The following is a 27717-nucleotide window of genomic DNA, read 5'->3' as shown; positions in this document are numbered from 1 at the left end:
GAGAGTTACAGAAAACCATGCAAACTGACAGTAGAATTCAACTACTGAAGAAATATGGGAAGGCTGCGTAAAAGCTGCACTAGCTAGCTTCAGGGGTTCCCTAGAGGTACATTTTTAGTGCACAGTAAAGGGCTTCATTCGCATGACTCCTGTAACCATGCAGTGCTAGACCCCACATGCTACCGTGGATATTTAACTGAGAAGTTATTGTGAAACTTGGATTGAGATTAAATAAATAAAAATGTCTCTCCCTAAACATATTGGAGAGAGAGAGAGAGAGAGAGAGAGAGGAAAAAAAGAAGAAAAAGCACAGCTGTTGCTGTAAGGAAGTCGTCTCAACTTCACACCAGTAACATCAGCTAAGTGTTATGAAATAGGCTGAAGTTAAAATGAAAAGACATACAGGGAAAATAGAAGATGTTAAAAAAAGATGATTTACTAACCTATATGTGTTTGAGCCATAACATCAGCTAGCCTGTGTGCAGCGCCGCTGCCTCCACTTTGTGTCGAGGAGGAAGAAGTGGTAGATGTGGTAGAACCATGGATCGCTTGACTGATCCAGTGTTCCATGTTTATACTTCCCTGGCTTGAGGTGGGAGTTCCCTGGGAGTCGCCCTGTACAGAGCCTTCGTCTTCTGAACCAGAGGAGGTATCTAATAATTGAGAACAGGCTTCATTATTTGCGATGTAAGTGCATGATGGTTTTGCTTCTTTATGGAAATAAGGCACATAAATAAAAAAAGAGAACTACAATTCAACACCCATTGGCAGCAGGTAGTTATAGTAAGGGGAGTTTTGTACAAATGTAAGTACTGGAACAGAACCAATTGTTACAGTACATTGACAGGGTTTTCCTGCAGCAAGGTTGCTGCTTCTGGTATTTCTCTATGGAACAAAACAAATAAATTTAGTTATATTGTGGTTCTCAGTCCAAAGATCTCAAAGCACTTAACAAGAGCAAATGGGAAAACTCAGAGACAGAACGCTTAAACGATGCTCCAAAGGTCACAACGCAAAGTCAGCGGCAAACCCCTACTTATGAGGTTTCACCTTGGAGGGTGGTCATACTCTAGGGAATGTTTTAGTCACTGCTGTCATGTCATTGATTCAGCAGGTGTCAGAACTGCATTTGCTTCCGATATTTTCCACCTGCCAGGGGTTGAAAGAACAGAAACAAGAAGGTAAATGGCTAGACAAACGTTAGAAAAGAAGAAATAAAGAGAACATTCCATAGAAGTGCAGAGGATTCAACCAGAGAACTGCAGGGCCAAGAGGTGGGGGAAGAGGTATGGGAGGAATCTTTAGCACTGCAAAGTGTTACAAGAAGCACACAGTGCTAGCCACGAAGTTATTTCACTCATGAGAACACAAAGATATGTGCAAACCCAGCCACCACAAGGGGGCACCGTACATGTGGGTGATGGCTCCTTGTTGCCTCTTCAACTACCCAGTAAACCATCTTAGATTCCTCGGGCTTTAATGTTATAGTTACTTGACATGTTGCATCTGTTAATTGGATATTTTATTTAGATGATTGATTTTATTTAGATTGATTTTGACAGCATATAGCATGTGTCTTTCATATCAATAAAATATACAGTGAAGTTGCTCACCTGGAGGCGTGTAGGCATCCATTGACGTTTGCACCACCAATGAACGTCGTTTTGATGGCATGGGGACTGCCATCTTCCTTTCTTTATGTTTAGCAAGAGCTGCCTGAACTGCTTCTGTATGGACATCTAGAACGAAAGAAAGAGATTCAGGTTAGCCTTCAAAGTGAAAGGCATTGCATGCATACACAATGCATCTGCAACGGAGTTAAATTGTATTTCATTTAGGCTAACTGGTCGTGTTAAGTCAGGGGTCCCCAACACGGTGCCTGTGAGTGCTATGGCACCCGCCAGGGCATTTTTGTGCGCCCGCAGGACACCCCGCCGCCAAAATGCCGCCAAGAAGTGTTGCTAAGTGTGTTAAGTGATTCATGCTCAGGAAGTAGGGGTTGCCACAGAAAGTGCAGAAAATATAACAGTGGTGAAGAGCCACAATTACCTTTTGAGGGTTCTGGGTCCCTGACAGACCTTTATCAGAATTTGTTCTCAGCTCTTTCTACTTTTAGAGTGTGAGAATGGAATGGTCTTTCCTACAGCACACCCTTGTTAAGTATTGTTTTAAAGCAACAGCTATCTCAGCAAATATCTTTGCTTTTTAATCTGGTAGCGGGCCAAGGACTTGTAATGAAAGGATGCTCGTTTGTATTGATGAAGTGAACCAGGTTTCCTGTTCACATAAGAGTCATATCAGCTACGTACATAAGAGATATGTTTGAAACGTAACAGGGCTGTGAAAAATCGTGAAAGAGGCAGTGGCAGCAGGTGAGATCAGCTGGACTGAGGATATGAAAACAGTCCTCGTCCCACTTCTGCCATTGATTGGTCTTAAAACTTTGCATGTGTTTCGGAAGTGTAAAGTATTATTATGATCAGTTAGTGAAGGGGTGGGCAAGAAAAAACAACCGGCACTCAGACATTCTAGGTGCCAAAGCCTGTGCTCATTCTTTAGCTTATATGGCTTCTAGACTACTGCCAACAGCGTCCACATCATTCCTCCAGGATAAAGAGCATGTCTGAAATGCCCCGCCATTCAGAGTAAGGGAGTGTGAACAGCAGTGCTCACCAAAGGGCTGTGTTGTAATTCCCCTGTGTGGACGACATTACTGCCAATTCAGGACCTGTAAGTTTGCACCCATACATCCACACAGGGGAGTTAGAGCACAGCATTTTGGTGAGCTCTGCTATTTACACCCTCCCCCCCTTACAAACTGCAGGGCCGAATAGACATGCTCAAAGTTTCACAATAAGGAGCTTTTCTAGCATTCATGTGCTTCACTATGCATCTGTTTCTCCCCATATATAACAGCAGAAACACAGTGGTTATTTTATTTTATTTTAACATGCTATTCCCCTAATTTCTTAATTAGCACAGCAGCAACACCCCGGAGAGTGAGCTATTATTTTACTTTATTTCCTCAGCTGGCCTATCACTCTCTCTATTTGGGGAGGGGGGAAGAGGGGACAGACAAGGGGGGGGGGGCAGAGGGAGAAGAGGTACAATAAACAAATACAATAAACAAAAAAAGGTTAGTTTTATCTTATACACATTCTCAAGGTGGGAAAGAATTTAAGAAGAGCTCCTATCCCACACTTAAAAACAAACAAACCAAAAAGAGTATTTCAACTATGACTTGTGTTTGATTTGAACCTTATGTGGATTACATACATACAACAAGGAAAGAGGGGCAGGAAAAACAACAAGAGAAATAGGAAAGCGCATACATTACACATAAAGGGGTTGCAAGGTTGACAGGGCAAAACAGAGGAATTGGGAAAAAGATTATAATACTAATGTTATTAAAAGACCTAGATTTTCCTTTTTCAGCCAAGTTACCCAAACCCTTAGAAAAGAACTTAAGCCTTCCTCTTTAAACTACCTTACAACAAAAAGCTTGTTAAAAAGTTTAATACAAATAAAAATATAACAAGTTATTTCTTACTCATCTGTGTCTTAAGATACCTTTCCAATAACATCCTCCCTCTCATAACATTCAGATATGTAGGACTGGAATATACTCAGTAAAAGAGACCATTTGTGTTTAAATAAACTGGGGAAAATATAGGTTTTCACTTTAAGAGTGGGAATTATGGGTAAATTATGACAAGTTTATTAAAAAAAAAAAGTCATCCTGCCACCATTTCTTTAGTCTAGACTATTCCTTGAAGAAGTCACATCTTACTGATTACAATAGGAAGAGTTATTTGGAAATTATCAGGCTATATTGGTTTCTTTCAAACTACAGTTGTTGGGGTGGGATAAACTGTATCTACTAAATCTGAGGAGGAAAGGAGGACAGTTTACTGAAATATATTATTAAAATTATTAGCCTATTGTTTGGACTTTAAATTCTCAGTGTTTTGGTTTCTAAATCCTCAAAAGCTATAGCAAGCTTTTCAAATTCAGCTTCTTTTTCGTTTTAAAGGGGGCAGTACTTTCTTCCTAGTCCATAAATACTTTGGGAGTTTTAATTTAAGAAAATACTTTAGCCCATTGAGACTCTGCAATTGCAACATGTGTGTATAAGAAGTAAATGAGTCTAAAAAGAAAAGTTACATGAAATTACAATTAAACCATGTAATAGTTTCAAAGTTACTACAGATATTTGCTAGTTGTCTTCACATACTGGTAAATGCTTGTGTTTGTGTTTATGAAGGGGTACTTGTTATGGAGTTTTAACAACTCTTTTTGTTAAAAGAGGAACCAAGGAACCAAGTAGGAAAAATAAAACACTGACACCAACAAGCGTCCTTGAGGAAATGAAAGGGCAACTGTTTATTGAGGAATACTTCCCACCTGGCTCCACCCATTGCTGTGAATGGCTTACTCTTCCCAATGATATAAAGGAGGCTACCAAGCTATTAGAAGACCCTGGATCCAGAAAAGGGTGGGGTTTGAGTGAGTTGTCAGAGGTTCCCCAGGGAACGTCATGCTAGCTAGTGGGGAGACAGAGAGAGGCAGCAATTGAAGTGGGGCAGGCTGCTTTTCATAATGCTCAGATGGAGGTAATTAGGCTAGATGAAACAGACCAAAGCAAGATTAAGGGTTAGGTAAAAGGAAAGGAACAGAAAACCGTGGCCAGTGGGAGCTGTGATCGGCCGAACCTGCAGATGCTGCAGGTAAACAAACCGTCCCAGCCCGCCAGCGGATTTCCCTGATGGGCCGCATGCCAAAGGTAACTGACTAAAGGGTCCCAAAGCATAGCTCCCCCTGCAACTGTGACAGCTTGTAGAGGTTTCAGAGTAACAGCCGTGTTAGTCTGTATTCGCAAAAAGAAAAGGAGGACTTGTGGCACCTTAGAGACTAACCAATTTATTAGAGCATAAGCTTTCGTGAGCTACAGCTCACTTCCTCAGATGCATATCGTGGAAACTGCAGCAGGCTTTATATATACACAGAGAATATGAAACAATACCTATTCCCACCCCACTGTCCTGCTGGTAAGTTAAGCATTTGTTTCCTTCTGAATCCGCTGTAGGTACTGGCTTATAAATGTAAATGGCTATTCTACTCAGTGACCCTATAGCCACTTCCTACAAGCTTCAGAGTAGCAGCCGAGTTAGTCTATAATCGCAGAAAGAAAAGGAGTACTTTTCTTTTTCCTACAAGCTGCGCTCTTCACTGTAGCTGTCGTTTCTTGGTCTTCTGATCCACAAGCTAATTAGAGCACAGTCACTGAAGGAAGCATACTAGTATATTTCCTTTTCACTGTAGCCAGATAGTATTTCAGATGGGCCTGGTTTTGTTAATCCATTCTGAGGGACTATCATATAAAATGCACCAATCTTAATAGCAATCTGATACTCTTGCCTTGGTGTAAAAACCTCGTAATTTTACCTGAGGGATGGAGAACAAAATTTAAGAAATTTAGATTTCTCTTCAAAAAGTCTCTGTTCCTGCCCTTGGGTCTGATTCGAGCCAGTCTGCAGTACTTTTCAAAGTTGTTATATTGGGATAGGGATGGCTAAGGCACCTCATAGGCTGTATATGGCATCTTCTTCCTCCACTTGTCAACAATTTCTTTGTAACAGCTGCTGCAGGAGATGGGGCATTAGTAATGTACCCAGAACTGGTGTAGGTTTGTGAGGGGAATTTAGGGAATGGTGAATCGTGATTTCTTGTTCAACAGGACAAGAGAGAGAATTTGGTACTGCCTAGAAAGAATACAGGTGGGTGGGGTTATTCTAGCTCCCCAGGGAAAGGAAATTTTTAATCTCTCACAGTCCTGTCAATACAAAGCACCTTGTATTCCCTATCATGTGATGCTAGATCAGGGGTTCTCACAGTAAATCTTTTGGTGGCCTCACAGTACGGCCACCAACTCTTGCTGGCTGCTCTGACAATTTTTCCTAAAATATTTAATTAGCTTTAGGAAAAACATATAAATATGCACATGTACACATCCAAATGACTGTAATTTACTCATGTTGGGTTTTTTGCAGACTGAATAATAAAAATAATGTTCGGTTTTCTCTATTCTTTACTGGACCTAGACAGAATTGAAACAAATAATGTGCTTTGCATGTTCTTCTCCTTTTGTTGTTTCTTTTGTTTTTTTGGTTGTGTTTTTAAGACTTGTTAGCTAGTAAGTCTGTTTCTGTGAAAAGTGATATTTGTATGTTTGTTAATATCACTTTTCACAGCAGCAGACTTGCTAGCCAGCAGGGCCGCAGTGAAAAGTGATATTAACAAACATACAAATATCTTTTTTCACAGCAAACTTACTCAGCTGAGGGCCAGATCCTAAAGCCCAGCAGCTGGAGCCCGGGGCCCATCACTATGAGGCCGGGGCATGGACTGCATGAGAGAAACGCGAGGCCGAAGGACACAGCGGGGACCATGGGGGTGGGGGAGTGAGTCCAGGGACCAAAGCCCTGCAGCCACGTGGACAGGGTCTGGAGCCAGGGGACCAGGGTTGTAGGACACAGCAGGGGCCAGTGACAATGGAGGGGTGGGAGAGCCCGGGGCTAGTGGCGGGACCACTGCCACATGGCTGGAGCCTGCTGGCCACCACCCCATATCTGAAGTACTAACCCCACTGCCCCCGGGAAAGTGAGGAACTCACCAGCTACTGGCTTCTCTGGCATTTGTGGCTCCGGAGGGGGGCAGGGCCCAACCCCTACTGGTGACGCTGGGGGAGGGAACACTGCTTCCCTGCCCCCATCTCTGCCCAGGAGACTGTGTCTGCACAAAAAGCCCCTGGTGGTGACATGCGGCCATGTGAATAAAAAGCGGGCAGTATTATCTTCCATAAATGTCAACAAACTTGTTTGTCTGAGCAATTGGCTGAATAAGAAATAGGACTGAGAGGACTTGTAGGTTCTAAAGTTTTACATTGTTTTGTTTTTGAGTGCAGTTATGTTAAAAAAATTCTACATTTGTAAGTTATACTTTCACGATCAAGAGATTGTGCTACAGTACTTGTATGAGGTGAATTGAAAAATACTATTTCTTTTATCTTTTTACAGTGCAAATACTTGTAATCAAAAATAATAACAAAGTGAGCACTGCACACTTTGTATTGTGTTGTAATTGAAATCAATATATTTGAAAATGTACAAAACATCAAAAATATTTAAATAAATGGTATTCTGTTATTGTTTAATGGTGCAATTAAAACTGTGATTGATGGCGATTATTATTTTAATCTTGAGATTAATCATTTGACAGTCCTACAAGAAACATTTTCCCTTAACCCTATTTTTTATATTCTAGCACTCCATACAATATGCTCTCTCCTTAAATGTCTACCAGATTTTCCAATGCAGATATGGTGTGATGTAGTTCACTCAGGCCTACTGAAAAGGACTGGGTCTAGTGAAAAGAAAATGCTTTCAGAAGGAATGTTCTTTTATATAGAAGTCTGTGCTATCCAGACTACTCTGTTAAAGCTGATGAAACGATTCCAGGTCCTGACCCCTCAAAGCACTCATCTAGGTAACAAAATCTTCCCTCTTCCCACTTGGCTCTTTGCACAAGAAAAGCTCAATGTAAAATCTAAAGTACTGAATAAAATATCACCCCTCCTGTCTAGACTGGCAGGTATTAATGTTCAGTTCCTTCTCTTCTATTCTACTGAACTGTTATAGGTTGGCTGACCCATATATTGGATTCAATTTGTGCTTTTATTCCTGGGGAATCAATAAATGGCACCGAACAAAGTGGCACAATTGGGACGGCTAATTGCTCAACTTATGCTCATGCAGCCTGTGCGGGATTCATTATTCAACCTGACAGGTAGTTTTCCTAAGCTGCCTGATAATATTTAGTAAAGTTTGGGTAAATCAACTCCTTTCTCAGCCTCTTTCCTTTGCTGCATTTGTTCATATTTTGTTCATTCATTCTCCCTCCCATCCACCCTACCCCCTCTGTGAAAGACTAGGGAGGCAAAACATAATTTTAAAAGTAATATTAAGTCGTGAATCAAATAGGAACCACAGTAATGTTCATTTTCTGGTTCCTATTTCAACAATTATGGACAGGGATGGGATGATTATCTGTTCTGATAACATTTCTTCATATTATTATTGATATAATACAGTAACTGAAATCAGGGTTCCATTATGCTAGTACTGTACAAAAACCCAGTAAGAGAAAGTTCCTGTTCCAGAGAGCTTACAATCTAAATAGACAAGAGAGACAAAGGGTGTGCAGGAGAAACAAGAGCCCAGAAACTAAGTGGATTTACTCAAGGCCACATAGCAGGTCAGAGGCAGCACCAGAACTCAGGTTTCCTGAAGCTTAGCTCAGTCCAGATCCAATGGACCAGAATGCCCCACAGCAAGCAACTTCTCTTTCCTTCTGCATCCATTTTGTTTGTCTGCAGTGCATTACTCCTAGGTAGCAGATTCTTTATTCTGTTAGCACAGCTAATTTTCTAAACTTCCCCAGAAGGTGTCCTATTTAGCATGGCTTCTGTTTTTTATTTGGTTTATCTTGTAACCTGATATGATGCTGTATTCCAGATTTAATTGAAACGCCTTAGGAACAAAGACACTAGAGTATACTAATGTACAGCAATAGTCAGCTATGAACACCATCTTTCTCTCAGCCTTTCCTACATTTATTCCCCAGTCTGTTTTCATGGCTGTACGTTCTGCATGCCAAGGAGTTTGTCTGTCTATGGAAAGGGGGGCAATCCCACTGTTACTTTTCCCAATTAATTCTATGGGACAAAGTTGTGTTATATTTGCACTGCTATGGTCCTGTGATATGACACCCCTTCCACAGCAAGCCAGCAGGAGAGTGGGTAGTCAGCATTTGGTATGTACTCCAGGGAAAGGCAGGTGAGATGGGAACCATGGGGCTTCTGGCCAGCTCAGGGGATGCCTATCTTAAATGCTCATAGTTGTCAGAGGATGAGTGAGATCTCATTTTGAAGAGGAAGGAGATCTGGACCATAGAGGAAGAGGGGATTTGGATACTCAGGACAACTGTATTAGTCCTCTGTACTGTAGGATACTGAGGAGGGGGATACTTTCAAGGGTTAAGAAGTTCCTAAGGAGTCATGGCAAAACTTGCAACTTATAGGTCTCTAGAATTCTACATGCCCTTTTCCACAATATCCATTAGCTGCATGGCCCTCTTTAACTATTTACACTCCATATTTTTAATGATCTGATATTTCTGACAACAAGAAAGTCTGTATTTTTCTGTCCATCTTTGATGTAGTCAGAAATCAGGCCATCAGAAGGTTGTCAAATGGGAAGGAGGAGAAAGCGACCCTCAGATATTTATCTGTGTGCTCTGTGATAAGGAAAGTCTCTTCTGAACTATGTATTAAGGAAACATACTCTATAATCCTCGCACTGAAGCGCCTCCAAACATCTAATCTTTTCATTACAGAAAGTTTCCAACTTCCTCCACTTCAAACTTGCCTTGTCCCATGAGATCCATTTCCCTTAGGGCACAGTACACAACTGAGAGCCTCCCAGACTCAGTTCAGTTTAGGGAAGTCCTGAAAGGAAATGAATTTTGCAGTTCCAAGCAATGGCTGTTTGATTGATAAGTTCCATCATTTCTTACTCTAGATATAAAGAAATATTGTGGTATCTTATAGCACTCTATAATTGTTAGCAAATCACTGGATTGAGGTGCTCCTACTTGCTTAACATTGTGCACAATCTTCACTCTCATGAGACCCCAGGTCTCATGTGCCTGGTCTTGAGATCTTTTACAAAATAGTTCTCCTGCATATTTACCATATAGCCCCTCACAACCTTAAAAAAAAAAATCTCACAGCGTATTCATTTTATATTTCAGATAACAGTTGTGAGTTGCTAGGATCAAAAGGGTAAAATCGGTTTGCTCCTATATTTCAAACAAAATGTATTGTTTTTATTAACTCTAGGAATTTTTAACTTCCAAAAACCCTCTTCCCTAAAATTTTCAGTGCTATTTTGTTTATCCTTCTGACATGTACAAGATTGCCATAGCAGGTACCAAACCTTACCCTATCCTGAATCCAAGCAAACAGTTTGTAAGAATCATGGATAGAGATTGAGAAGACCAATTTTCATCCAGTTTGTTTCTTCCAATAGAGGATGATTTTCTAATACAGTTTCTTGTGCTTTGTGCATTCTACTTATAAATGTCTCAAGTAATGATATTTCTCTCTCATCCTCCAGGGAGTTTACACCACAACATAATAGATGTCAAGAATCTTATTCTCATGCAGCCTACATTTTTCCATTCTTAATTTCGCCTACTTGTTCTTTGTGCCTCAAATAATTCTTCTCCCAAGAGCTATCTTTGCTTTTCTGTGGGTGGGCCCATAGGGAAAAAACCTCTCTTCCTCATCCTATGGAACCAATTCCTATTATTATAATCACACCACTGGGCACAGGACTGGCCTGAGGAATTGTGGGAAGGTTTAGGAAAATGGCTTTATAGGATACACCCCACATTTAACTGACTCATTTCACATGACAATACGTTCTGAGGGATCTTTAGGTCCAGAGCTCAGCCCTTGTTCTCCTGCTGAAGATGAAAAGGGGGTTCTGGATAGTTGCTGTGACATTTTTGGGATCACCCAGACCCATGAGAGGTTCTGTCAGTGCCTGCTTTGTAACTCTGGGCTCCTTAATGCTGTGCTGCTGTGGCTCGCAGCCCTCACGTCAATAGCCACAACACAAACATAGAAGTCTCACTCTGGCTTCCACTAGCCTAATTACTCCTTGCAGTGTGACCCCAATAACCTTTCTGGTCCCAAGTCTCCCCAAACCATCTACCCCACGATACTACCAGACACTTGGTCTTTTCTCCTCTGGTTCGTCACCCCTGAAGTAGTGAAACCAGCCGTCAGTTATCAGTTCACTTTGGCACACACACTCCATACAGTTTGCACAACGGAGACCCCATCTGGGGTAAAAATAAATAAAAGCTTTATTTAATAGAAAAATCACACAAACAAAACTCACACATTCAAAGATGAATTGGTAAGGGAAAGCATAGAAAGTTACATAGAAAACAAACAAAGATGCAACTTCTAGCTTTGCACTTCTGCATCAAACAAAGTCCCTTTTTTAATACAAATTACCAATTGCCTTTGAACAGTTTCCCAGCATACATGGATGGCCTTCTGCCTTTGAGACTGTCCCTTGGGTTCTGGGTGAAGACTTCAGTTTCAAGCATACTTTTAAAAAGCCCCCCGTAGCATAGGGACTCATGGTTTTTGAAGGTGGGGAAATCCTAGCTGGGATGTCTCATTGTTTTCCCATTAACCTTAATGGTCCATCATTTGAACCACCTGGGTTGTACAATGCTAGGTGCTTTGAATTAGTCTTGTCTGGTTGGGGAAGCAACCCCTGCCTGGCTGACCACTGCCCTGCTTGGTCATTACAAGGTTTCATAAAGACCTTGCTTGGCATGTTTTTATACACAGTAACATTGATTCAATTGCTTATTTGTCGGGGATTCAGATCCAAGAGATAACTCTTCAGATAACCTAGGGGGAGCAGGAACCTGGATGGGGCCCCCAGCCACTGAATGGCAGTATGCACATTACTGTGCATCTTAGCACACACACAATGCTTTAGAAACTACCACCACCTACATCGCCAGAGGTTTGTGATGGTTAAGTATTATTCTCCTTGAACAGAAGGGGAAGCCATGGTAGAAAGGTTGTGAGTTGACCAGGACCAAAATCAGCTGTGTCAGAGCAGGGAGGGGAGTAGAGGAGTCCCCTTTCTCAGTCTCACACCTATGCACTAGACCTCGTTGGTCACACTGCCTGTTCAGTACAGCACCCAGTTCAGCTGCCAGCAGCCGCCAGGAAGGAATTTGTGGCAGACTTAGGTCCATCTACACTTGAAGCTGCAGGTATAATTTCCATCTGGAGGGACATATCCAGGTTAGCTCAAATAGGAGTGTAACCACAGTGGGAGGGGCTAGTTGCCCCAAGACCCCAGATGTGTACTAAGGAACCTAGCTATTGTGGCTTCACTTCAATTTTTAGCATGTTATCTTGATCAGAGCTAGTGTGGGTATTTCTCCTTAAACTGCAGATTACACCTTCCAGCTCCTGTGCAGGCATACCCTTAGTGACAGTACCAACACCCTAATCAGTGTTGCCCTAGCAAAGTTGCAAACTAATCCCTGGTCTTCCCAAAAGCTGAGGGACTTGTGACCCCAGAAAGCCAGCCCTGGGGGACTGGTGTCAAGAAGGAACCAAATGACTTGTGATCTTCAGGGAAAGAACAGTGAAAAAACCTGGGTCCCTAACAATCAGTTCACAGTTTCAAGGCTATCCTTGCAAGGAAGAGAGCTGGAAATTTAACTTTTATTAATGAAAACTGATGTTCTCTCACATTCTGAGTTCCCCCAAATCAAATAGGAGCCATAGACACAGGCTTCAGAGGGGCCAAATTGCAGCTCTGCCTCTGCCTTTCTCAAATAGTTTTCAGCCCTTTGGACACATGCAGAGTTGGCTCATTCTTGCTAAACAACCTGTGTGAAGGAAGGTCTTTTAGTCGTTCTTCATAGGTCACCCCTCTCAACACTGTCATTTTTGTTGCTGGTAAGGAGGTGACTAAAATGAAATGAAACACTCCAGCTGCGGGAGTACAAATACTGGATGTTATTTCTCTGCTCATGGCTGATTTGCTTTTCACTCTTCTTTAGCATTGCTCTTTATCGGGTTTCTCACCAAATGTATATATATTTGCATTTTTCCAAGCTGAATCTTACTTTTTCTGTTCATGTTTTTCACTTAATTTTATGTCTCTGTTCTTGCTCATATTTTGCAAATGCCTCTAATTTAGTGTCAACTGCAAATTTTATTAATAATCCTTGTCCTCTCTTGTTCAAATCATTTTAAACGTTCTTACATCAGAACGGAACTAACACCCCTTTCCCATTGCCAGAAGAGGCAGTGAAACCTTTCGCACAATCATAGTGTGTGTGGGGGGGTGTGGATTTAGACACATGAACACTTTATTGTAACTTTTCAGCATTCTATTTTCTATTTACAATTTTTAAACTGTAACTAATGTCTCATTTGAGCTTCCTCCTCTAATTTTTCTATTAATTCCAGTTTCTTTCCTTCTATTATGTCTTATTTCTTATTTTGAAAGGTTGTCTCTTTCACCAACAGAAGTTGGGTCTAATAAAAGATATTACCTCACATTCTTCTTGCGTTAACTGCTTTTCTCTAACTCCTTTTCTCCTTCCTCTTTCTTTTTCTGGATTTTAACCCTACATTTTCAAAAGGTAACCAGTATTTCTGAGCGCCCCAATTTCAGACACCTTGAAAGGGTCTGGCTTTCAGAGGGCAGATGCTCAGTACTTTTTGCAAACCAAGCTGGTTGGGTACACCAAATCACTAGACACTGAAAATATAGGCCTTATTGTTTACCTCCTTCCATCAACTTCCAGATTTTACCCTCATTTTCCCATTCTCATCTCTCAACCTCACTTCACATCAACCCACATCTCTGAGAGACATCTCTATACCCACTCAGGCCTTCCCAACCCCCCATTTTGCCTCATTTCAATCCCAAATTGTATTCACTTATTTTTTCCCCATTACCAGATTTGAAAAGACAAAACACAGTTTGAATTACAGTGATAATGTCAAATCCTTGAAGCTCTGCAGTAATGAGTTCAGAATGCTAGAGGATTCCTTATTAGAGGTCATTTATATATTATTTATATTGCCATGGCACCTGGAGGACCCATCACAGATCAGAGCCCGTGTGTGTAGGACACTTTGCAATGAGTAAAACAGTGACTGCCGCTTCCCCACAGATCTCACAGTCTAGGATTATGAACACGATGCACACAACAGTTGGATGAACAGACAAATAGAGGTGGTTTGGGGAACAAGATAAAGAGAGTTATGTTTGCATAAGTAAGTTGTACATCTAGCGGAACCGAGTTCAGCTGTAGCTAAGAACAGTGATACAGCTGATGCTGTAGTGTATCACAAAGCAAATTGTAACTGTGTATCACAAAGCAACCTAGGTCCTAGAGGATAGTTGTGTAGCCCTGGCTTGGCATGAGCAATCGAACATGGGTGAGGCCTCATTTCTTGGGAGACGGGATTAGGGAGGTAAATGTCAGCAGGACTAATTTTTGGCTAAAACATGAGAACTGTAGACAAGTCAGTCCTGAGAAAGGTAGTACTATGGGAGGTCATTATAAAGGGCAAACAATATGTTGGCAGTCACTGCTTTAAATTTGACTGGTAGCTGAAAGTCTCCTGTGACTTTAACTGGACCTTTGCCATAGTTTTCCAGTGAAACCAAGGATATGCTGAGTGGGAATTTCCAAAAGTGTTGCACATAAGTACTCTGAGTAGAGATAATATGGCACCAGTGTTTATTAGAAGCAGGATCAAGATGTGCTAATTGGCAGTGATGGGTGGTAAAGCAGATAATGTGGTCTGATCAGTCTCGGGCTGATAGCACCTCAAGGGTTGCTGTCAAGTAGCTAGGTGGCTGGTGATCTCAGACATTGCTATGCTCATCCCATACAGGGCACTCATTGGTAAACAGAAAATGGCCTCAGCACCTGCATTTTTGATGAGGTGAAGCTAAGTGAATCTCTATATTGGTGCTATGTTATTGTGGGTGATGAGGCTGCATGCTATGAGGCAGGCAGTGTCTGACTGTTTTGATAATTGCTCTCGAGATAAAAGTAGCAGAGTTGTGGCAGAAGCTGTTCTGAGTCCCATTGCTTCTCAGCTACACTAAGGGGTGCTAGTTATCTTGGAATGTGGATCTAACAGTAACACAATCAGCTCCCTCTCTAATGTAAGATCATCCAATTCTAATAAGCCATTCATTTAGCTGAGGGTCCTCGAGGCTACAAATGAAAGTCTTGAGATATTCCTTATTGCTCTAGGGTAAACTTTTCTAAAAAGCAGTTTAGGAGCCTCGTAAGTTCTGAAGGCACAAATTTCCAAGACACTTAAGAACCTAAGTCCTGTTGACTCACAATGAGACTTAGGCTCCTAAATCACTTTTGAAAAGAGGACTTCCATACTTTTGAAAATTTTATTGAATTTTATTTTATGGCTTGCCAAATAAGGAGGGGTGGCTTCATGGGGATGGGCAAATAAATTTGACTAGTGCATGGACTTAATTATATGTGCTTTACGAAAGGTTGTAAGTTGTACTGTCACATAACAGCTGGTAGTTGAGTCCAGGGTGCATATTTGTCTGCATCCTTCTGTTCAAAAGGAGAAGCGCTGGGAGCCCCGTGTTTTTACATTCTCTGTAATCTGAATGGTAGAAGCATACAGTTATCGTGCCATGCTTTCCATGGCAGCGGTGGAACTCTTGTTAATACCTAGGATAGGAACCTGCAAGTGGAGCAAAGGTAAAAGCTGAAAAGGCAAATGGCAAAAGTGGGATTAGACTTTTTGGAGTAGTCCTTGTGACTGCAGCTGGAGTGTCTTGAGGATCCGCTGCAACACAAAGAGGTAACGTGTCACTACGGGGTGCAACAATTGAATAGTGAACTCCAATACTGTCAGAGCTTTCCGAAATGCAAGGCTACTTTTGTGTTATATTGGAGTCTTTTAATCACTCAAACAGCTGCCAAAGCTTCTACCTCTTATCAAGAATCTCTGTATTGTGAGATTTGAAGCTACATTAACTCTACACTATAGTGAAATCAACAAAACATGCAAGACTCCTCTGTGTATTTAATCTTTTATTCGTAATGTAGAAGTCTGCTTCCTCCAGTGACTTGATCTCAGGGTCCATTACTCGGTGATCGTAATGAAACGAGCTTTTGTATTGGTTTCTAGCTGTAAAATGGAGATAGTTGCTTAACTTTTCTGATGGATTTTGGAAAGATTAATTATCCTTACTGAAGTTTGTACTGTACACAGGTACATGTATTCACTAGAAGGATATGGGGGACAAATAAATTGTAGTACAATTGACTTAAAGCGGCAGTGCAGAATCTCATGCTCATGCTCAAATAAATTGGTTAGTCTCTAAGGTGCCACAAGTACTCCTTTTCTTAGTGCAGAATCTAAATTTTATTTGAAAATAAAACTAGGACAAAATTTTTCAAACCTGAGTACCTAACGTTAGGCTCATAAATCTATACTTAAGCAACCAAGTAGACAACGTTGGAGTGAACTCCTGGCCCTACTGAAGTCAATGGCAAATCTCCCATTGTATTAAACAGGCCCATGATACCCTGGATTTTCAGAGGTGCTGAGTAACCCTGGTTCCCACCGAAGTCAATGGGAGCTGTACATTTGAAAGCAAGGTAAGCGGAATGAGCACTAGTCCCTTTTTACATAAGTGCAGTCTGTCTACACAAGGGGTTTCCACAAGTGCTATGCTGATTGGTGTAGGAGAGGCAGTGTGGCCTACTAGACGAAGCACTGGCCTGGAACCCAAGACACCAGGGGTCAGTTACCAGCTCAGCAACTGCTTTGCTCAGTGACCTTTGACAGGTCATTTTTCTCCATCTGCCTCAGTTTCCTTATCTGTTAAATGGGGACGACCTTACTGACCTCCTTTGTAAAGCACTTGAAAGCTATGGATGAAAAAGCACTCTAGAAAGCTAGGTATTACACTGTTTGAAAAGGCTCCAGTATGGGCAAATCTTTAGTCCTTTTCTATATGAGAAAGTCGTAACAGTTTAAATTACATTGGGCTTTAAACCAATTTAACTATCCACTGAAAACCAGTCTGTGGACAATCTTGTTTTGGTTTAAGATGGGCCTATTTTGGTTTAGTTTAAACAGATTCCTAATTGACTTAAGTTAAATCCAAATAAAGAGAACTGGTTGAAAATCTTTGTCAACTTCTTTCTGACAGAAAATTGGGTTTTGGATTTACAACAATTCACGAAAGTCTCTTTTTTCCTCAAAATTTTGAATTTTTTTTCTAATTGGAAAACCAAAACCTGAAAAAGGGGGGGGGGGGGGAATCAGCTGAAAACTTGTTGGCTTCTGGCCGAAAGCAAATAAACAAAGTTGTGTTTGGTTTTTCAGTAGGGAAAAAAAGCCAGTTTTATCCTGAAAACTCTGACAGACCCAGAATTTGGTTTTGGGTAGTCAAAACTTTCTGCAGAAAATAAACCATTTTCTGACCAGCTATAGAAATAAGTCTGGTTTAAACTAAAATAAAAGCCTTTGCACCAGTTTAACTAAATAGGCAAAGAAATAACAGCTTTAGTAAAAGTCGTGCAGCTTTACAGTGTGCAGACAAGGCCTCAACTTCTAGCCTCCATTGCTCCCAGAATGTGAACCAAACTTAAAACATGCAGTCCCAACTGCTTGAAACACTAGCTCCAGAGCTGTGAATGACTCAAATCATCTCAGTGGCTGTAAGGGTCAGCTGCCAACATAAACTTTTTCATTTGCACTGTTGTTGTAGCCGTGTGTCCCAGGATATGAGAGAGACAAGGTGAGTGAGGTAATATCTTCTATTGGACTGAATTCCAGTAACAAATATCTTGCCCACCTTGTCTAGCTTGTTTAGCAGAAGTGTTGAACTAATGTGCTTACCTGTCTTGGCTCCTCAAAGTCAGTGGATTTTCAAGCAGCTGGTTGCTATCAAGGACTCCTGAGGTGAGGGACAAGAAATTTAACCCCCCACGCCTCCTCCAAATTTAGAAACTTCTGCCTCTACCCAAAAGGAGGAAGAGAAGAAATTCACTCCCTTCCCAGTATCCAAAGTTTCAGCTGTGGTCCCTTCCAAAATCAAATTACTAACAACACCTTACATCCTAAGCCCATTGCTGGGGAGTGAGGTGAGATTAAATTTACAGATGTCCTGCAGGCAGACTCTTTCACAGAGGACACTGCAGACATGCAGAGAAAGGCTGATTCATACAAGGTGACCTCAATTGTTGCGATGGGACTGTCTCAGCCACATAGGTGTTTATATATTAATGTGAACATCCTGAGTTGCACTTAGAGACCAACAGGCAACTGTTGTTGCATGGTCTCTGCCAGCTGAGCAGACAACATAAGAGCGGCCATACTGGGTCAGGCAAAGGTCCATCTAGCCCATTTTCCTGTCTTCTGACAGTGCCCCATACCAAGTGCCCCAGAGGCAGACAGAACAGGTAATCATCAAGTGATCCATCCCCTGTCGCTCATTCCCAATGTAACCCACACACCTCCTGGGTGTGGTGTTCTGTCCCATCTAGTGGCACTGAGCCCACTTAGAGAGAGATTATGAGTCTGCTCTACAGCCTTAGCTAACAGGCAGTTGGCTTTTAGCTAATGCAGTAGAGGCTCATGCATTTAGCTCCAGACATCTCAGGTTTGATCCCGCCCGCCGACGACCGAGGTTTGTTGGTGTTACACCAGCTTCTGGCAAACAGAGGCTAGGGACACCATCTCTGCCCATCCTGGCTAATAACCATTGATAGACCTATCCTCCATGAACTTATCTACCACATTCTGCACCATATGTGGAGTTCTCAGATACCTATAAGACTAGCCTCGCAGACTGTATTGCAATAATCTGAATGCATTTATTAAAGGGGTGGGTAATTATCAAGGTCTAGCTAGGAAAAAAAGTGATTGCCTTTTCTGATGTGGACTGAAAAAAAGGGTGTCAGCTGGGATTCAAAGAGTTGTCCAGGGTTAGAAAGCAACCCAAAATTTAAAAGCTCTCAGACAAAGAATGGGCAAAGGCCCCTCATTAACTGAGGCAGTTATCATATTCCTCCACGTCTTTCCCCCCAACCTCTGTTTTGTCTAGATTGAAATACTTCCACTTTGCTCACATCCAAGTCACCATATCAGCCAGGTTCTGGTAAGTCTGATACTGTACCAGCTGGATCAAATGAAAGAATGAAGAGATGGTTGTCATCTACATAGTGATAACACTGCATCCCTTTCCTTACTATTTCCCGCAAGAGAGAGCACATTGAACAAGAGGTCTGGGAACATACCCCAAGAAGATCATCAAAGAAATGAGCAATCTCCCTCTTAACCACAAGTGGGTTAAAAAAAATCTCACAGTAAATGGTATCAGAATGCTAGCAATTTAAAGAATCAGCATGGACACCTGACCCTTGTTTCCCAGTTCAGTGATGGCTCTGTGTTGATAATGAATTACCACTGACCTGAAGGGTTAGCAGATGAATTCTTTCATTATTTGTTCTACAGTGAACCATTTTAATAGACATTAAGACACTCTTGGGCCAGCTACACAGTAAGGCTATCATCTAACTTTATTTCCCTCATTCTCTGGGATAACACTTATTAAAGGTGCACCAGCGGAAACAGTTCTCAAAATCCATACATTCCAGTCAGGGTTCATATTCCTTGTATGCAATGTACATATACTCTGGTCTTCCCATAGACTAACCCCTTTTTGTGTTTTAATTAATTAATTTCAAGCTCTATAAAAGTGCCAGACTGAATTTCCTTTATAAATAAGTAAATCTTCCAAAGGCTATCCCGCTCTGACATCTTCTCCAGTTGTGACGATCTCTTCAGAGGATGCATTTCAATGGTTGACCTTCTTTCAGATGCTTCATAACTCACAGAGAGTTTATTTGTTTTCAGGCGGAATGTCCTAACACCTGACATGAAGAACAGTTCTGTCTTTTCCTTATTGAACACCGTTTAGAATAAGAAAGGTAGCCGATGAATCTGAGCTAGCCTAGACCTGTACTTAGGAGACTTTCATCTTGGCAACATCTCCAAAAATTACTCACTGAAAGTTTTCTTCTTTAAAAAGTGAAAGCAAACAAACAACACAATCTTCCATTTTCTTCTTTAAGTTTTACTACTAATTCTGCTCAACTCCAAATCAATGAGCACTGTAAGTAAAAACAGATCCTGAAGCAAAAATGTCTCAGCTAGCCAGCCAACCCCTCTTTTAAATGTATTCCAGGTGTGGTACCTTCCTTATAAGAATGTGCAGGGAACTGGATTTGCTCAAATGACTGAGCATCTTGATATCCCCATTTCAAGAAGAGGGAAAAAAAAGTGAATTCCTGAAATGGACCAGCTAACAAACCATTGTATCATTTGCTTCAGTCATCACTTATTAAGGAGTTGTCCTACCTTTGCCAAATGAGTTGGTCTGTCCAGCTCCCAGTGGGCATGTGACAGTCATGAAAACCACCATGTCCACAGCGGTCACTAATTGAATTACTTCTTGAGTCTCAAAAAGAGGCTAGTTACTTAATGAGCCTGGAAACTGAGCTGTTCTCTCAAGTAGTAGTATCTCTCGGTCATGGAAAGGCAGCAGGGAGGCGCTTACACTGGTATTGTCCATGCTATTTCTGGACTGTGGAAAACACAGGCATTATCTCCACTTACCAGGGGATCGACACACAGTGATCAATCCACCGGGGGTTGATTTAGCAGGTCTAGTGAAGACCCGCTAAATCAATCACCAATTGCTTTCTCGTCAACTCCGGTGCTTCATCAGAACAAGAAGCATAAGGTAAGTCGACAGGAGAGTTTCTCCCGTCAATCCAGCATGGTGCAGACACCACAATAAGTCGACCTAAGGTACATCGACTCCAGCTACGTGGAGTAACTTAGGTTGACTTAGCCCTGTAGGGTAGACCTGCCCAAAGTCTTCAGGGCTAACAAGCCAGCATCTTGTGTGGGCAGTAAAATGCAGAATATTCATAATAAATGCTGGGCTTCAGTACCTCTTAAAGGTCCAATGGGGTACAAAGTGGTAATTAAGGATCCATGCAAGACCCCATGTTCCATTCATGGCAAGAACCACAGAATTATGCAGCAGTGCCCCACTCATCCTCCTCTCTCCCACTCACTGCCCCCTGGCTCCTCCGAATCAGCACAGTATTCTCAGTTGCGTTTACTTTATACTGTCCCCAAACCTTACATTTTGGTTGTGTTAAAGATTTTTGTACTGATATTGAGTAGCTGCATTGAGTAAATTAAAAGGGGAAAGCAGAAGTTTTTTCAGCCGGGGAGAATGGCTTGCAGGAAGACATGAGCAGCAGTTCTGTTCTTTTGGATCCAAATTTTGGTACTGGAATAGCTGTCAAGGCCATATGCAGCCTCTCTCTGGGAAATGCAGAGATGTTAGGCACTTGACTCTCAATGCCTTAATTTCTACATTTGATTAATATATATTAGTTCATTTACATAAATGACAACCCTTTTCCTCTCCCCAAAACAATTGCAGACAACTTCCTAGAACATCTTGATTTTGTAGATTTGGCTATTGTGAGTGGGGGAAACGTGTTATTTACTATCCTTCCTTAATCAGGACAAATATCAGTGGGAGATCACACAAACAAACAAATGTTTGATAAATTATTTCACAAAAAGATCATTGTGCTGATAAGGTTTCCAGTCCAATAGCTTTGTGTTCTCTCTGCCATTAAGCAGGGCAATGACAGTAAATCTAATCTAAGTATTCTTCAGTGTGAACAACATTAGAATCTAACACACAAGGATTTCACTAGGATGGAGGCAAATCCAACCTGAGTTGTCTGGAGAAGCTACCTTGCAGTCTGCGCAAGCCGCTTGCATCTCCTTAGAGCAGTGGTGGGCAACCTGCGGCTCACTGCCTTAGAGTGCCTTTCTCATGGCCCAGATCCCACTAGAGCTGAGCACTCCTCCTGCAGTGGTGCAGGGGAGTTGCGCTCGAGACACATCTCTGTTTAAAAATAAGTTAAAAAAAAATCAAGGCCAATTTAAAAAAAACTGTTTGATTTTTAAAACAATCATTATTTTTATTTATTCTGGTTCATAACCAGTCCGTGGGCTCCAGAGCTCTGGCTAAAGCAACCCTCTACAGTACCACCACTGTACACGTAGCTCTATGGCCCTGGGTAGAGGCTGGTCAAAAAACCTAAAACTTTCCTTGAAGATTTTCAGTTTAAATTTTTTGAGGAATGTTTTAGTGAAAAAAAAATTAAATTGAAAATCAAATATGCAGTGAAAATTCAGGAGGTTTCTACCCTCTAGCCATGGGTGGATTGTGGGACAACACTTTTCGTGGGACCTCTCTGATTAGAGTCCTAGAAGACTGTAACCATACAGACCACACCTAGGACAAGCTCTAACTGAGCAAGGAGCCCTAGAACACCTTGGTTACTACTCCACAGCTCTGCAATTTGGGTCAGAAGCGGCGTAGCCGGTAGCCATAAGCAGGAGTCTCACGTCAATATGGGAGACTTTGCAGGTCTGCCCTGGCACAGCGATTTAGCCTCTTTTTCTCTCCCTCTTTAGGGCAGCAATTAAGGGTGTTGGGCAATTTGCATTCCCTGCTCCCCACCTAGCAGCCCTTGACAGAAGCTAGCTGCCCCCTCAGCCCTGTCAGCAGGGCTAAAGATAGCAAGCTAAAGAAAGCAAGCTAAAGATACTTGCTTAATTTTTGAGATAGTGAACACTGATGTTTAAACTGTCAGTCTTCAATGTGATCATCCAATTGAAATGGGAGCAACTCGCACTTCTCTGAGCTAATGTTGTCTGCAGGAGTCTCACGTCAATATGGGAGACTTTGCAGGTCTGCCCTGGCACAGCGATGTAGCCTCTTTTTCTCTCCCTCTTTAGGGCAGCAATTAAGGGTGTTGGGCAATTTGCATTCCCTGCTCCCCACCTAGCAGCCCTTGACAGAAGCTAGCTGCCCCCTCAGCCCTGTCAGCAGGGCTAAAGATAGCAAGCTAAAGAAAGCAAGCTAAAGATACTTGCTTAATTTTTGAGATAGTGAACACTGATGTTTAAACTGTCAGTCTTCAATGTGATCATCCAATTGAGGTGAATGGGAGCAACTCGCACTTCTCTGAGCTAATGTTGTCTGCAGACATCACAGCATGCACCCGTCAGTTTTTTTCAGGTTCTTTGCAGCCACACAGGGCAAAAGACTTAGTTTATTTTTAGAGGACAGCTTAGATCTTGTGCACAAATGTTGGGCAATTTTAAAACTAATCCGTGATAATGTAGCAATGTATGTGGCTGTGTAATCTCGTACATGAGACCCTGTTCACAGCTGAAGTTGGTACTTAATTGTTTTGCTGACTGTGACAGACTGCAGAGACTCCACCCAGTTCTTGGCAAATGAGGAGTTAACAGCAACTCAGGCTAACACACCCTCCATGGAGGGGCCATAAAAGCAGCTTCCTAGAAAAGAGACTCCCTCCAAGAATTTGTATTTGTGTTTTAAAAATGGATAACGTAGCATGATGCTGCATTAATTTAGTCACCTGCTTAAATATTTCTTTAAGTTGTTCTCTTAACGCTTGGCTTCGTATCTGGGTGAGAAACCCTGAGCTGGGGGGGAATATTTGGTATGTTTTGATTTATTAGTTTTTTCTATGGCCAAGTAAAAGTCCTCTGATAAAGGAAATCTGACTAGCTGACCTATAGGTATTTTGTGCTGGATTGCCACAACAGCTTATGTTGTTATTCTCTGATATGTTATGGCAGTAGAATACAGGCCTTCTCTACACAAGAGACATGTACCTATGGACTTGGATGGGCATATACTTGAGGTGGCTAACCCCTCCTGCTGCATGTGCTGCCACACTACACTCTATTTTAACACACTAGCTCCTAAAGATGGGAATCATACCCCTAGCTTGAAGTGTAGATGTACCCTTAAAAATGATGGGAAATCATTTGAAACACTGCTTCAACTTCAGTGTATATAGGTCAGAGTCTGCTGCCACCGTTTTAAGACTCATGACAATTAGACTTGCTCTAAGAAGTGTTAAATGTGTAGGTCCAATCAAAATGGTACTTTAAATGATGATGGTGACCTGCAACCCATTTAACATGGAGTTTGCAATGTTGTTAACACAGGTAAAACTCAACTAATGTTTCACTGCAGTGGGAAACTTAAAAAAAAACAAACCAAATTTTTCCCTAGTGTACACAGGGTCATAGAAGCATTTTTTGAAGAGCCAGCATCCCGATGTCAATCCCAGCCTTTTACTGGCTTAACACATTTGTTTCTAGCTCTCTGAGACTGCATGATCAGAAGAGAAAAATCATTCAGTTCGGTTTACCTTCTTGCTTTTTACTACGGCTGTTGATTAATCGCAGTTAACTCACGTGATTAACTCAAAAAAATTAATCGTGATTTCAAGAATTAATCGCGATTCATCGCAGTTTTAATCGTACTGTTAAACAATAGAATACCAATTGAAAGTTATTAAATATTTTTGGATGTTTTTCTACATTTTCAGATATATTGATTTCAATTACAATACAGAATACAAAGTGTACACTGCTCACTTTACATTATTATTATTTATTACAAATATTTGCAATGAAAAATGATAAAAGAAATAGTATTTTTCAGTTCACCTCATACAAGTACAATCTCTGTGTGGTGAAAGTGAAACTTGCAAATGAAGATTTTTTTTTGTTACGTAACTTCACTAAAAACCAAAACAATGCAAAACTTTAGAGCCTACAATGCCACTCAGTCCTACTTCTTGTTCAACCAATTGCTAAGACAAACAAGTTTGTTTACATTTACGGGAGATACTGCTGCTTGCTTCTTATTTACAATGTCACCAGAAAGTGAGAACAGGCATTCGCATGGGACTTTTGTAGCTGGCATTGCAAGGTATTTACGTGCCAGATACGCTAAACATTCATATGCCCTTTCATGCTTCGGCCACAATTCCAGAGGAGATGCTTCCATGCTGATGACACTCAAAAAATAATGCATTAATTAAATTTGTTACTGAACTCCTTGGGGGCAAATTGTATGTCTCCGGCTCTGTTTTACCCACATTCTGCCAGATATGCCATGTTATAGCAGTCTCGGATGATGACTCAGCATGCTGTTCATTTTAAGAACACTTTCGCTGCAGATTTGACAAAAGGCAAAGAAGGTACTAATCTGAGATTTCTAAAGATAGCTCCAGCACTCGACCCAAGGTTTAAGAATCTGAAGTGCCTTCCAAAATCTGAAAGGGATGAGGTGTGGAGAATGTTTTCCGAAGTCTTAAAAGAGCAACTCTCCAATGCAGAAAATACAAAACCCGAACCACCAAAAAAAAAAAAAAAAAAAAAAATCAACCATCTGCTGGTGACATCTGACTCAGGTGATGAAAATGAACATGTGTTGGTCAGCTCTGCTTTGGATTGTTATTGAGCAGAATCTGTCTTCAGCATGGACCCATGTCCTCTGGAATGGTGGATGAAGCATGAAGGGACATGTGAATCTTTAGCACTTCTGGCATGTAAATAGCTTGCAATGCTGGCTGCAACAGTGCCATGCGAACTCCTGTTCTCACTTTCAGGTAACATTATGAACAAGAAGTAGGCAGCATTATCTCCTGAAAATGTAAACAAACTTGTTTGTCTGAGCGATTGGCTGAACAAGAAATAGGACTGAGTAGACTTGTAGGCTCTAAAGTTTTACATTGTTTTATTTTTGAATGCAGGTTTTTTTGGACATAATTCTACATTTGTAAGATCAACTTTTATCATAAAGAGATTGCAATATAGCACTTGTATTAGGTGTGTCATAAATATAAAGGGAAAGGTAAACCCCTTTGAAATCCCTCCTGGCCAGGGGAAAGCTTCTCTCACCTGTAAAGGGTTAAGAAGCTAAAGGTAACCTCGCTGGCACCTGACCAAAATGACCAATGAGGAGACAAGATACTTTCAAAAGCTGGGAGGAGGGAGAGAAACAAAGGGTCTCTGTCTGTCTGTATGTTTTTTCTGCCGGGGATAGACCAGGAATGGAGTCTTAGAACTTTTAGTAAGTAATCTAGCGAGGTACGTGTTAGATTATGATTTCTTTAAATGGCTGAGAAAAGAATTGTGCTGAATAGAATAACTATTTCTGTCTGTGTATCTTTTTTGTAACTTAAGGTTTTGCCTAGAGGGATTCTCTATGTTTTGAATCTAATTACCCTGTAAGGTATCTACCATCCTGATTTTACAGAGGTGATTTCTTTACTTCTATTTACTTCTATTTCTGTTAAAAGTCTTCTTGTAAGAAAACTGAATGCTTTTTCATTGTTCTCAGATCCAAGGGTTTGGGTCTGTGGTCACCTATGCAAATTGGTGAGGCTTTTTATCCAACATTTCCCAGGAAAGGGGGGGGTGCAAGTGTTGGGAGGATTGTTCATTGTTCTTAAGATCCAAGGGTCTGTAGTCACCTAGGCAAATTGGTGAGGCTTTTTACCAAACCTTGTCCAGGAAGTGGGGGCAAGGTTTTGGGAAGCATTTTGGGGGGAAAGACGTTTCCAAACAGCTCTTCCCCAGTAACCAGTATTTGTTTGGTGGTGGTAGCGGCCAATCCAAGGACAAAGGGTGGAATATTTTGTACCTTGGGGAAGTTTTGACCTAAGCTGGTAAAGATAAGCTTAGGAGGTTTTTCATGCAGGTCCCCACATCTGTACCCTAGCGTTCAGAGTGGGGAAGGAACCTTGACAAGGTGAATTGAAAAATACTATTATTTCTTTTATTTTTTACAGTGCAAATATTTGTAATAAAAATAAATATAAACTGAGCACTGCACACTTTGTATTCTGTGTTGTAATTGAAATAATTATATTTGAAAATGTAGAAAACATTCACAAATATTTAAATAGATGGCATTCTATTATTGTTTAACAGTGCGATTAATTGCACGACTAATCAAGATAATTTTTTTTTATCGCTTGACAGCCCTACTTTTTACCCTTCCTGATTTCTAACTATTGTAGTGGATACTGTTTTGAAATGATACAGCAGTACCATCTGAAATCAGTTTTGAAACCCAATTTTCAAATGGTATAAAGAAATAATCTATATCTCAGCTGACTGAAATAGCAGCTGCTAAAATTACGTGAGGGAAAACTGTTGCAAAGGTCCGTATTTGGCAGAACTTTCTGAACACTTTCTGGTTCAGTAAATAACAAGAGAATGTTTACTCTTGGGAGGAATAAATCAAAGTTTTCTATGAATTAATTATTGTCCATGAACATTAGCTACACTTCCTAAACGGCTACCTGGGGTAATTTGTATTTTAAAAATGGATAATGTAGCATGATACTGCATTAATTCAGTCACCTATTTAAATATTTCTTGAGACTTGTGAAGAATCTTAAGAACTATAAAATTGGAATGCTGAAGTTCCAGGGCTGTTCAGTTTAAGAGTTTCAGGATGGCCCACTGGAGGCAAACAGGCCAATGAGGAAATTTGAATCTGTGTTCAGATTCTGAAACTCCTTCAAGCCTAAAGGATGGGAGTGGACCTATCTCTACTTTGAAGAGTAGCCTGAAATGTGGCTAGTCTAACACCAAACCATCTTTGCAACCCAAAATTTACTGGCAATCTTTAGAAAAATGATAAGCAGCCATGAGCTTGCCCCTGTGTGCCAGTGAGGAACCAATTTTTATCCAGAACCTGAGAATCTTTCAAAAAGATTTTCACTATTATGGCAGTGCAAAAATTCTTTTATAAGAATTTATATGACATAAAAGCAATATGATTGAAGTGAGAAAATCAGCAGGGATATAAAATGTCAAGGTACAGTGTTTACTAAGGGAATAGAGCATAGTAAGGTTAGCAATAGAAGAGAGAGAGGATGTTGAGTCTGCAAAGAGCTAATTTAACAATATGGCTGACACTTAAATGTACATGGAAGGCAAAGACAAGGAAGGATGTTGGATGATTCTCAGGATGTTAGGCCTCCAATTTAAGGCAGAGCAGAACTTTGATCATAAGTTGGGGTAGA

General features: G+C 41.1%; 1 protein-coding gene across 13 annotated transcripts in view; it reads right to left on the bottom strand.

Annotated features, from left to right (window-relative positions):
* The window catches only part of DIP2C (disco interacting protein 2 homolog C), a 485644-nt gene that overhangs the window by 155999 nt on the left and 301928 nt on the right, over window positions 1–27717 (bottom strand). For all 13 annotated transcript variants that reach the window (XM_073334492.1, XM_073334497.1, XM_073334493.1 and 10 more), the window contains 2 exons: window positions 1614–1739; window positions 444–653 (listed from right to left, as the gene is read on the bottom strand). In XM_073334492.1, the coding sequence (XP_073190593.1) occupies window positions 444–653; window positions 1614–1739 (336 nt within the window). The remainder of the gene's footprint in view (window positions 1–443; window positions 654–1613; window positions 1740–27717) is intronic.

The sequence above is a fragment of the Lepidochelys kempii genome, chromosome 2 (assembly GCF_965140265.1).
Source record: "Lepidochelys kempii isolate rLepKem1 chromosome 2, rLepKem1.hap2, whole genome shotgun sequence".
Lineage (NCBI taxonomy): Eukaryota > Metazoa > Chordata > Testudines > Cheloniidae > Lepidochelys > Lepidochelys kempii.
Note: the sequence above shows the minus strand (reverse complement) of the source record. Positions and strands in the feature narration are given on the sequence as shown.